At 31.5% G+C, this 13,772-nt stretch overlaps 1 protein-coding gene across 1 annotated transcript; it reads right to left on the reverse strand.

The window, feature by feature from the left end:
* Positions 1-8,982: 8,982 nt before the first annotated feature.
* LOC125056120 (UPF0764 protein C16orf89 homolog) lies at positions 8,983-13,087 on the reverse strand. Its single transcript, XM_047659073.1, has 5 exons — positions 12,944-13,087; positions 12,389-12,562; positions 11,582-11,702; positions 9,875-10,041; positions 8,983-9,410 (listed from the first exon to the last, which is right to left on the reverse strand). The coding sequence occupies exons 1-5, from the start codon at positions 13,002-13,004 to the stop codon at positions 9,145-9,147; spliced, it is 789 nt and encodes a 262-aa protein (XP_047515029.1). The 5' UTR covers positions 13,005-13,087; the 3' UTR covers positions 8,983-9,144.
* Positions 13,088-13,772: the final 685 nt, after the last annotated feature.

Below are 13,772 nucleotides of genomic sequence, written 5' to 3' on the forward strand. Positions count from 1 at the left end.
ATGTATTCTCCTATTCTTATAAAAGTAACCTCAACAATTTTGTAGGCCAAATTTTATATGTGGGTTATTGTTATAGCTACTTGCACGTCGCTTGGGTAAAACTGTCATAGTTATATCAGATTAGTGTAACGGAAGTCGGCGTGTGCGCAGACTGACAACATCGACACCATAACACTTGACCGCCTAACGGTGTTTAACAATCACTTCGAATCCTTTGTTGTCTAAAGCCTAGTCGACTTTTATGACTCAAATGAATAATATTCAAAAAATCATCAATGTATGTTAATAGGTATAGGCAGTTGTACTAATTTTCTAGCATAAAAGTCTGTTTCGTATCTTCTTTTCGATCTTTATATTTAATTTCCGTTAATCAATATCGCTGAAAAGAGTTTTAATGATTGAAGAATTAAAGAAATTGTTCTTTAAAAGCAAAGTAGAGGAACCTTCCGTGTCTAGAACATGCCAGTTTTCCATGACACCGTACCTTCTCCGTTTTAATAAGTACTACAAAGAAAAATCAATTGGTGCTCTACCGAGGTTCAAACGCACGGCAATAGTTCTGTCGTTAGTTAAACGCCTAGGCTGTTAATTGAATGGCTAATCAAGCTAGTTGGCTGCGACATATATACAATCCTACATTATTAACAAATAATAATTTGCTTATTTTTAGAACTATATGGTTAGTAGTATAGCCAAATCAACACAAATTAGCGTTGATATACTTCCTTTTCAGCATGCTATACATCAATGTGCGAAAAAATAATTTATTGTCTACTACACTTGCCAAAATCTCGTAAATGTACTGAGCACGTAAGAGATACGTTCAGAATTATTATGAGCTTTTTATTCAAATTTAAGAGAAACGTGAAAGTGAATTATGTAGATATGCAGTTGAATTAATATTGTGTAAAACTCAGATTTTAGTTATTCGATCATTTCATAAGTCAAAAAATTACGAAGACCTAAATTTGTATATCCATAATATTAAAAAAATTACCTTATAATTATTATCTATAAAAATACATATAATTATATTGTTATCTATGTTTATCTTTAATAGAGAATAAATTTGTTGCACAAATAACGCCTGCATCTGCAAAGATTTTCCACTAGGTTCATGACAATTGACATTACGTAATCTAGTCGATACCCGTCCTAATTCAAATCTGCGAAGTATCAAATACATTGCATACAACATCAAATTCTTGCACGATCTCAAACGCACTTACGCAATAAGATGAGCCATCCTATTGTGATTCTGAATAGACGCCAAATATATGTACCTATTGAATACATAAATGTGCTGATTATATCTCACCCACGGAAACATTAAGAAAGTTCATAAGCACCTTAAACGGGACGACTCTAAAACGATAATTTAAAAATAACAGGACCATCGTCACTCGTTTTTAAATTTTATTCGAGAGGATTGATAAATTGTTAGAGCAACCCGTGACCAAATAATTGCATAGCTCTAGAGTTTAGACTTACATATATACAATTCGACTGTGGATTTAAGCCACGATAATGTCATTCGCTCTGTTTAAAGAAATCTACGACTCGTAGCATTTACGACTGCAACCTGGCTTATTGGAGCCAAACTGGGCGTAAAGATAGTATAATTAGCTAAATATAGGTTTCCGGTATCTCGTTTGTATTTTTATAAAAGAGTAAAGATATTTTAAACTCAGCGAAATTGAACGTCACATTTTTATATTTTGTGATTTCAGTTCAGATAATCGATTATTATAAGACATGTACTAAAATCTAGCATTGGCAACGCATCCGCCAGTCGATGACATACATCCGCGGTCATAAATGTTTACCAACATTTCCGCATTTTATAAATGAAAAGTCGTAACGTCTAAAAACTCGTACTTCTATTGCCAAAATGGCAGGGGTCGGCGACCGACACCGGGCCGAATGTGTCGTCGTAACGTTCACTTACATAACATGCAGCTGCGAAGATGCTACAGGGCCTTTGCAATGGTGCCTGTCAAATAACCATGGTTAATTTAGTTTAGATTAATCAATAGTTAAGTCTCTTTTTCCCTGCGATATATTCCTAGGATAGTCTACTTATTTTTTAACCAGTGTATATAAACACTTATTAAAAGTTTAATTAGTGATTTAACTCATTCGTGTTGCTAAGAGGTGTCAATGATTTAACTCAACTAAATTTTTCCAGTAAAAAGGTTTTGCAATACCTATTTATTACATAAACATGCACTTCCAAATTTACCTCATAGGAGTATATGTAAGTAACAAAATAAACTTTAATAATACTAGACCAATTCCAGAGGGAAACATCATTTTACCCTTTAATGACTTCTAAGGTCGATTATATACATTTATTTTGAATAAATATATATGTCAATCATAGTTTAATCGGTGTAAGCTGCCCATATGACCTCATGTAGCAATGTTAGTTCCGCACTAAATTTTGTCGCGATGTACTGATTTGTAAAATGTATTACCCTCCGTTACTTGAACAAAGAAAATTATTAAATAGAATCCCGTTTCCAAAATAAACGGTATCAGGACTCGGTTACGTCGGTTGCGATTCGTCATCGCTGTAGACAATGATCTTGTCAAACGTTCGATTTCACGGCACAGTATATTCAAAAACCGGGTGCTTTGGCACTAGCGGCATGCTAAAAAGCCTTTTACGTAACGCGTGTTAGTGTTGCGTCATTGGAGTGACACGGATAATACAGTGATTCTCAGATTTTCATCGAAATTTTTATGAAACACCCGCGAGCACTTGTATGCAATAGTATTTTTCCTTAATTAAAAACTGCATTGAAAGTGCACTAAATAGAGGTTTGGTTTTTTTTCATTATTCAGATTTTGGCAGGTTCGGCTAAAATTACATTTAACAAATGCAATAAGTTAAATATTTTTTAAGATTCCGTTATCAATAGAATCTAAGCATCTTTAAGAATCTCTCCCCCGTATACGTCAAGATGTGAATATCTTTTGACTTTGACTTTATTTAGCAGTAGTGACAATTTATTTTTTCTTTAAATATTAAGCTGTAGTTTAGTTAATGTTTAATTTCACATTTATTTTTTTATCTATTAACTAGCTGACCTGACAAATGCCTGTTTTGCCATGTATATTACTTCTAAGAAACATTGTTTTAGTTCAATAAAAATAACTATCTGCTGTAATAAAAATAGGGGTTAATCGTAAAGGGGTGAAAATAAAGGGTTGTATGTTGTATCATAAAAAAATAAAAACTAAATTTTTTATCTAAAAAAAAAAATTTTGGGGTTTGAAAGATAGATAGTAGCCGATTCTCCGACTTACTAAATATGCATAAAAAATTTCATAAGAATCGGTGAGCCGTTTCGGAGGAGTATGGGAACGAATATTGTGACACGAGAATTTTATACATATATTAGATTAATGTATTTATTTGACTTGTGTTTTCTGTTTTTTATATTTTGTTAAACAATGTAATCTGTTTTGGCTGTGTATATTATCTAAGTGTTTTCTTTTTTAATATGTATATTGTATATGTGTAGCTGTAACATTACTTATAAATAAATATAGGTTTTAAAAGTGTTGCCACTTTGTTGCGCCAGCTAAGTCTTGAGCGGTCTCGCTGGTATGTAGGCGCATCATGACTTCAAGTAATGAAGTGGTGACAATCTATTATTAACGTTTCTCATCTCACCTAACGCCTACACAATTTCATTTCAACACCAAATTTTATAACTTTTATTGCATAAGTTTACGTAGAATATTTAGTACCAAGTAAGTATACTCGGAATAATATGTACAATTATTTTATTTGCGCATCGTTGAGAACTTTTTTTATACGTAATTACATAACACTTTAAAATTATTTCATCTAATCTTAAATTCTTGCATTCTATTAATTAATTAATTAGATTATTTATATGGTGTGGCAACCTTTTTACATTTTAAAATCATTTATAAACCTCAAATATATAAAAATACTATATCTAATTAATTTTCTAGTAATCCATTAACAAATTAAAATTCTTATAGAATTATATTTAAATACATCGTAATGGCGGATTGGTGATATTTAAAAATTGGTATTTTTGTCTTTTAAAATATGTATGGGCATTTTTAACTAACTATAATTGTATCATTTTTTGCTAATAATATTAATAAGCTGCTGATTAGCGCATCACACCCATAATATCCATATTAAGTTAGAGCAATCGCTATGCAGTCTCCGCCTAATCCGATGACAAAATGATCCTTGAATCAGATGCAACACCGCATACATTACACACCACTTTGCAACTGATCAACAAAAATAAGCAAGCAAATTTCATCTCTATCGCCCCGTAATAATACCAGAAGTTGCGTATTTTTGAAGTTCATTATCGTTCACGATTTCTTTCGCTATAGATGCCGCCATTGTTGTATAGAACAATGCATTTGGACACCCACAGACACTTTCTGCGAGTTAAGTGATTGTGCCCTTGTGGACCTCGAATTGTGACTAATGTATTCATCATGCGTGAAGCACACACTTGTAACCATTATTACCCCATTTATTAAATATTCATGGTTAATAAAATTTATTTTTAATAATGTACTAATGTATTTAGTCTTTATTAATTCTTGACAACCTGGAGAAGACTTCGTAGCATAATCACTTGCCCGAGGAACAAAGTCGTAAAAGCAAAATCTATTTTTTTTCAGGAAAAATAAAAAGTTATGCTATTATTACTAAGATACCTTAGTACATTACATATCAAATGAAAGAAATTTTTCCTATTTGACGATTTCAAAATTATTGTTATGCTTTTAGTGTAAATAGGTAAAAAAATAACTAAATGTATATTACAGTAGTTTATTTAATGAGACAGAAGAAGAGCAAAAGCATTTAACGATAGTTTCACTGTTTAAATACAGTAACCGTATTTTAGGACGGCACATTTTGACGAATGTCTAGAATGTAATAAAGTATTACTATCCTTTTCGCGGAATTATTATGACGTTGGTGAAACAGTGACATATTATTACCACTCTTTATTTGTTTTTAAACTGTTGCATTAACTTTTATGATTCCTATATATTTCAGGAAAGTAAAATTAGATAAACGAGTATAACTAAGATTGTGCACAAAATAATTTCCGTATAATAAAGACATCTTTTTTTATTATAAACTGTTAACCAAATTTCCGCAAAAATTACAGTTACATCACCCAAGGAAGTCAAAAATGATAAAACATTAAAAGAGTCGTGAAAGTGCTAGACGACTTTGTTCTCCGGGGCAAGCGAATACAACATTATCTTAGATCTGATGTCTTCATAACAAGTTTCACGGAAAATTACAATTTGAAACTATATTTTATAAAGTCCTAGTATTTTTCAAGTCCAAATGTTTCAAGTGTTTGTTTTCACCTGACGTTTCATGCCCTAACTGATATAGATCTGTCGTATAATGTCTAGACGTCCCCACGATGTATGTCAAGCAGTCGTTGGCCCCACACCTCAGCGGCATACGAAGGTACCTTTGGCACCTATTGTGGCGCCAACGCTCAATATGCAATCACGATATAAATTATTTTCTCAAGATATATTACAGACAAATGACAAACTTTAAGACTCAATGAGGAGTAATATTATTATATTGTTATGTAGGCTGATTTATAGTCCTAATGGGGACCTGTGACACACTATTATTTACATCTAGGCCCTTACGGGTGAGAGAACAAACCTTCAAAAGGAAGAATTATTCCTTGGTTATGAATAAAACTGCCTAAGTTCGTATCGTATTTGTAATTAATATTTTTCATTATACCACTAAGAGTTCTTATAAAGAACAGGTTGAGATTACCAGGATTCGATCCTGAAATCTTCTGATTACACTTTATATTCAATCTTCAGGAGCTAGTCTGCATACATATTTAATTTGTGTTTGTAAAAATATTTTTGTTTACTTTGTTCGTAATAATTTTATATTATGTTTTTATTAAATAATAACTTCAACGTGTCGTTAAACAACGCGTTTAAGCGTAATAAGGAAACATTAAGATTACAATACAATTTGGGAATTGCGTTTAATAGTATTATATAGATTTTTTATTCGTTATTATCAGATAAGTATAGAAACAAATTCCACGTGTATTTTCTACGGGTTCATAGACAATGAAAGTTGAATTTCCAAAAGTATGTTCTTAGATATGTATCTAGCTATAACCTCTGTTTTACTTATAATGTTCCTTAATCAGCCAATTTCTTAGCTTATATACACTCTGATTTATTCACTAGACAAGATTAGAACCCATAATTCGATCTTATCGCGTCGAAAGCCTATACATAGACAACTGTCTAACATGACAAAAATCGATAGCAAAAAAATATTATTATCATTTTATTGGCAGTTGTGACGTCATTCCATTTAAAAACATATTATTGAAAAACGATATAGGTGGAAATGGACAAGGTCTTTTTAGAAAGAGTATTTCCTAATACCTTTCGTTGTAAGAATAGCATAGCTATTAAATAGGGCGCAAATATATGTAATATATCCAACTTTTTGTTTAATTTTGATAAATGTTAGTTATTTATAGTTTTCACTTGTAAATAGATAGGTGCTCTTCTATGTCAACCTTATACCAATTACAACTATTAATCCACCGCTCCACTGCCACTACAACACTTTAATTTCCTCTAAACATCTATTTTATAAAGATAATTTTCCCGTATGAATTTGCAACTGATCAAATGCTGTACCTTACCAACCTGAAACCATTTTTGTTTCGGAGGGAATCGAACTCAAGGTCCATGTAAGTAACGCTAATTATATATAGTATAAATTAAATTAAACTATGCACAAACTATAATATTCTTTTATTAAATAGTGAACTATAAAATATTGTTTTAAGGAGTTTATAATAATTGTTTTAATTTCGATTTTTTAAAAGGTCAGTGCACGAAAACACGCAAAACTGTAACATGAACTTGTAATATTACGCTTCAGGGTTTTATTTATTAAAGAGTTTGTTAATTAATTAAGTTGAAATACTAGTAGTAGTAAACTCGTACATGCTTCGGACTACATCTAATAATAGTATTTTCAAGAAATTGTAAGTCGATTGGTATTAGTAGTTGTTACTATTGCTATATATATTAATATATCTGAGTCTTTACCATAGCGAAAATATTTTTAACTGTGAATTTTTAATTTTTTTAAATAATTTTGTCCATTAATGTACTTACTTATGTTTTCTGTTTCATACGTATTGCTTATCTATGTAATCTGTTTTGGCTTTCTATATTGTCTAAGTGTTTTGTCTTATAATATGTATGTTAGCTGATTACTAATAAATATACTATTCGAATCGTAATTCGTTATCCTACACGGGCTTATTGAACTCGATCAAAATACTACTTACATATGTCTTTAAAATTGTGTTTAAATTATATTAGTAAGTTATTTATTAAGAATCGTAATTGTAGTTAATTTAGAGTTCCAAACATTTGGGCGATGAGGTCACTGATGGATGGATTTTGTAATGAGAATATTAAAATGCACGAACGTACCACTAACTAACGGTACGCGGACAATGAAAGAAATGAACCCAGGACCCAACGGGACTTGGACTGCATTTTAATTTGGCTATAGTCTGTCAATAAATTAATATACGAACCATCTCTATGGTGACATGTAGGTTACATATTTATTTAAATATAAGTAATTTTAACAATGTTATTTTGTTTCAAAAAAGGATGTGCCAACGGGCACTGCAATAAAATCTTATCTTGCCTAATCTCGCCTATAAACGAACAAAGGTAAACTGAATTAAAAACTAATTGGACATCCTTTAAGAGTCAAACACATTATGCATTATACAAAATTACATACTAACAAAATACTAATTATGAGAAATATATAATCAGAATAGAATGAAAATTCTAATACTAATGGATATATGTGATACTTTATTGAAATTTATTACATTAATGAAATTTATTATACCAAATATGTGTGCGTATAAAATTTTCTGAATAACAAAGGTAAAGTTATAAGACACCTTCGTCAGGATTTTGACTGCGATTTTTCCTCGAAACAACCAGTTTTATTATGCGGAAACATATAATGCACTCCAATACTAAGAAGCTTTATTACCTATATAGCTGTATATGACTTTGGAATGTGCAATTGATCTAAATTAAAACATGTCGAAAATATATTTTAACGTAAACTTTAATTAACTGTTTTAATTAATGTTCGTATCAAATTATAGTTATGACTCTCCCTAGAGCACGGAAATGATGCAATAATTCCGGCCGACATTGATTTTGTACTTATTTATGTATATCGAGGCCGACATGTTGTCACTTTCCACAATCACCAAGTAGACCTTTAATGAGGAACTTAATGCATCCGCTCCATCTAACGTATGTCAAATCATTATGACTATAATTTATTGTGATTTCAATTAATCAGATTTTTATATTTTTTAGATGCAGTAACTATAAATCTGATTTCTTTAAATCATCTACTATCAAAAGTTAAAAGGCAATGCAAAATAAACAAGCACGCTCGAGGTCCTACGAATAACCTTAATGTAATACAAGTTGTCACAACGTTTTCTATAATTTGGATTATCCTTAAAAACTGAATAAAATATACTACACGTTTTTAATAGTACACATGATTCAATGTAAGGTTATTATACCTAAGTAATCTTAAAGCTACACATATATACGTACATATTATAAAAGAAAACACTTAGAGCAATACAAAGCCAAAACAAATAACTTTATTAAACAAAATATACGAAACAGAAAACATAAGGCAATTAATAACATTAATAGATAAAAAAAGAAAACTGAAATTAAACATTCAACGAACTATATTTTAATATTTTAAAGAAAAAAGAAATTGTTACTACTGCTAAATAATGCCAAAGCCTTCCCGCTTCCTAAAGTATTTCCTCACACCCTCTTTGGTAAGGTAGATAATAATAGATATATCTAACATCCATAAACAAATCGTGACGTGCTTGCATTATAACCTGTGGCACAGATTATGTTTTTTAAGATATTGTCTATATGTCCAAATAAATTTAAATTTACTATATCTACACCATTTTATCGGTATTTTTTAATATCATGTGTATTTCAATCAATTGACAAATTTGTCTAATAGTAGATCTCTAGAATAAACCTTACTGCCTCAGCATACGTAGCCATAGCGAGAGACGTTACGTGTTCATTACAAAGACTCTCTAGAGTATCATAATCCCTACTCCGGTATAGTTTCCACCTGAGAGCCTCTTGTCTGAAAGTATATTCCATCTTTTTCACATCCAAACTAAAGCAACCGTATGGCGTTTGAAATCGTTTGATCCGCTCAAGCCAAGTTCTGTTTAGGAACTGCGCGTGACCGTGAAGACCGCAGAGACACACTAAAATGTTTAAAACAACCTTGCAATATTCAATTGTACAAAAACAAAACAATTAAAGATTAAAACAAAACAAAAATGAATTGACAACAGCTTATTCTCTTGCGTTACATACATTGCTTATTTCACGCAAATTAATTGAATTTTTCTATAGAGAAATATTTTTATCATAACCAGTGAAAGTGAACCTAACAGTGGATCACAACTAAATATGAAACTAACTAACAAAAGAGAACAACCATGGCATCAATAGGACATGAAATTTTAATTTAATATTATTTAATTTAATTATAAAAAAATTGCGAGATATTTTGTTTTTAAATATGTGTAATGTATTTCTAATTTACGCTATCAACGTAGCTTGCAATTAAAAAACACAGCAATAATCGGTCAAGTACCTTTTAAGTTTAATCGTTACAGAAAATACTTGAACTTTTAAATACTAGACAAACAGCGGCAATACTTACTTATCTCCAACATTAAATCAACAAAGCCATTTTCAAAATCCTGAATTGCAATGAACTCGGCCTCTACGTACAACATTGAACAGAATCTGTTAGAGAAGTAGCGATCTTCTGACTTTGAGAAAATGCTACAATGACGGCTGTAGTGGGCCATTTGAAGGAGAAGCAGTCTGAGAAGGAGAATTAAGTTCTCATATAAATATATATATATATAAAATTCTCGTGTCACAGTTTTCGTTGCCATACTCCTCCGAAACGGCTTGACCGATTTTGATGAAATTTTTTGTGCTTATCCGGTATCTATGAGAATCGGCCAACATCTATTTTTCATCTCCCTAAATGTTAGGGGTAGTCCACCCCTAAATTTTTATTTATATTTTTTAGACAAAATTTTTAATTTCTATTTTTTTATGATACAACATACAAAAATACATACAACCCCTAACTTTCACCCCTCTACGATCAACCCCTATTTTTTTATTATAAATGATATGGCAAAACGACGTTTGCCCGGTCAGCTAGTATATATATATTGTTTTAATGTGAATAAAGTTATTTATACATTTAAAGACTGACTAAATATAATTAACTAAAGGATTTCACAGATTTTTTAATGTGCACTTGTTTTCAAACTAAAAGAGCTTTACTCCCAGTTAAGTTTCTTGGTTTGTTCTCCACGGAACCGATTTAAGATACGCCTTAAAAAATAGATCGTGATAGCGTCTTAGTGTCTTCTAGATGTCTTTATAAAATGTGCTTAAACATATCATTTAACTATGGAATCGACTTTTAAGTATGGAATGTTATTCACACAAAATACTAAATTGCTTTTTGTAAATCACAGGCGTTTTACCACTAATAAAGAATCTCTTCTACACAAAGACCTTTACAAACAGAGAACTTTACAAAATAAGTGCGATTTAAGCCCAATTAAAAAATGAAACAAGACTTCACTAATTATCATAAAAGTAAAAAGATATTAAATGAGTGTAATTAAATGCGTTAAAAGTATATTAGCAAAGTTTGTATTCCGCGTATAACAACTGCTAGGGCCGGAAACCAAATCACTTTTCGACAATCGAGACACACTAACGACAAACGAGTTGGTATGGAAATGGGCAGAAGACAAAGCGTGAGCTAATATCATTTCCATACAATTCATCACGAATAGTAATTTGGTTCCATACTCTGTAACTTCAAATAGCGATACCGACAACGATCCCGACCCCAACAATGACAATTTGGTCTGCACGATCCCAAACTTGCGACATTAGCGCTATGGATATTGAGGAACTGCTCTCAATCAAACATTTCATACAAAACAACGGGATTAGTATTGCTTTCGCTATTGGAAGTTACAGAGTACGGGTACTGTTAACATTATAAACGCAAATTTATAACATTATTTACATAACTCGTCGTTTCGAGTACTTTCAAACAATTTAATAGCCGCTCATTTTGGGAATTTCGCCCTTAGCTTCAATCGGCTCTCTATTGATTGCATTGTAATTGATGAAATAATTAATGAAACTAAGTACTTCTATTATGGAATTTGACTAGGTATTGAACGATAAAATATGCGAAAAGTTGTTGCTTTTAAAGGTTCTTTATCAAACTACGAACAACCAGAGGCGCTGATAATTTTTCATATGAATACGACACATGATTAAGTTGTCAAGATATAAAGATAGAAAGGAGGTACCCACTCACCGATGTGTCAAAGCGTAACCATAGTTCGTACCATTTTTTAATAACTCGTAACAAGATTGGTCGATCGTACAAATTCTTTGTGGATTTAATAGTCCATGAGCAAGCGATGCTAGGCATTTATCTGCAAAACATAAATGGCAATTCTAAAATTACAACACACATTTGTGCGCGATTCAGCGATGTTTTAGCACGTAATTTAGAATTCTGTGGGGAAAGGAAAACAGTTTTGATTATTTTATTTATTTGATCACGCCTTTCCTGAAGGAGTAGGCAGAGACCACGTATCTCTACTTGCTACGGTCCGGTCCTCTCGCTTCATTCTTGATTCTCGCTTTCTTGACATTCACAATGCAAGCTACTTTTACCATGTCCCTTCTCTGGTCCAGGTTTTGGCCCAGGTATATATGACAAGGCCTACCCAACCCGATTTCAGCATCCACGGTTGTCTCTTAACGAGCAGAATATACAAGGCAACATTCCCTTTTGTTTCCTTGTCATTACGTCCTCTTTTAACCCATGATTGATTTAATTATTAAATACGAATACAGGATATTTAAGATAAACAAGATTTCTAATTGATATCGATAACTGCCGCTTCCTGTAACGGTAGTATCAACAACCATTTATTTGGGGTGGAATAAACACAAGTCCATCGCAAGTTTAACACGCGATATGTTACAAATTAGGTTCGTTTATTCAATAAGATTTACACGCACGTTTCGTCTTTTTCTGTCGCTTTACACTAACACCAGCTCAATATATTCAGGCATATAGGAGATTTAATGTAATGTGAATCACAATTTTTACCAGATTTTTTAGGATTCGGAACTCCATCATCAACCGCTTGTATTTTATCTGAGTAGCTCTTTAAATCGCTCAAAATATATCGAGTTGCCTCTGTAGTGCGCTCTTGTATTTTAGCCGAGGTAAAATTGTCGATATTTTTAATCCATTCCGACTCGTTGGAAAAAAGTTTTAATACTGTAATAAAATTATTAATTTGATCAAAATAGAAATGGTACATATACTAAATTGATTAATTACAACGAAAATTTATTTAAGACTTGATTATTTTTTCTGTCGGATAGTATGTTATATAGACATTACAAATCTGTAATTAAGTTTTGAAAAAAAAATATTTAAAAGTATAAACTTTTATCCAGTTTCTAGCTGTCAAAAGATTTATCCTATAGATATGCAAATTGGCCAACGGGCCTTAATTGTATACATAATTTTAATGTTCTCACGGCCCGAAAATAGCATTAATAAAAAAATAAAAGATTACTATTAGGTATTGCATTATTCTATACACTAATAATTTATGATACATATATAATATCAATGAAATCCAAGCTCACTTACTCATTTTCTCCTCATTGTTTAATTTATTATTTTCACTATCTTTAGCGTGAAAATGTCTCATTATGTCAGCGTTCAAATCAATTATTTCGTGTAATTGCGATTCACCTTTTAATCGGCGCCGCTTATTGTCCAAGGCATGTTTTAAATTTACTGCAAAAATAAAATGTAACTCGGTTATTCACGAATTGTTTTGTAGTTTTATAACTAATTTCGATATTCAAACAACACTTGTGGTTCTTCAAAAAAGAGCGTACACATTATTAAATAAACCGCCAACGCAACGGCTTCTTCTGGCAATGCCTGCCTTGCGATTCTATAACTCACTTTTCGAACTCACATAGCGGTTTTTACAGCGCAAGAATCGCAAGGCTGGTCGGCAGTATCACTTAAGGTAACCACTAAGGAATCACTAAGTTAACCCTCCGGCCTGTTAGTTTCCTATATAAAAATATATACATGCTGTAGATTTATGGAATACACACCATTTGCCAAGAAAATTCCGAAATACGCGCTTAAATCAATTACACTCAAATTCTTACGGTAATATTTGCTCACATTTTTAAGTACATTCAAAAATGTATCCAAATCTGATCTAATTGGAACATTTGACAATTTTAAATTTGTATTAATATTTGGCAAACAGATCTTAATTCCAAAATTTAAAAAAAATAAAAACAACAGAAGGTACACTCTACACCAATTAGTTAGCATAATGACGAAAAAATCACGAATTTTTGATTGCACTGGACACCACTGGAAAGCTTATCTTTATCTACGAGTGCGGTGACTGAATTATTCTTCGCAAGTCAAATGTTTATATATCCTACGG

The sequence above is a fragment of the Pieris napi genome, chromosome 14, assembly GCF_905475465.1.
Source record: "Pieris napi chromosome 14, ilPieNapi1.2, whole genome shotgun sequence".
NCBI lineage: Eukaryota > Metazoa > Arthropoda > Insecta > Lepidoptera > Pieridae > Pieris > Pieris napi.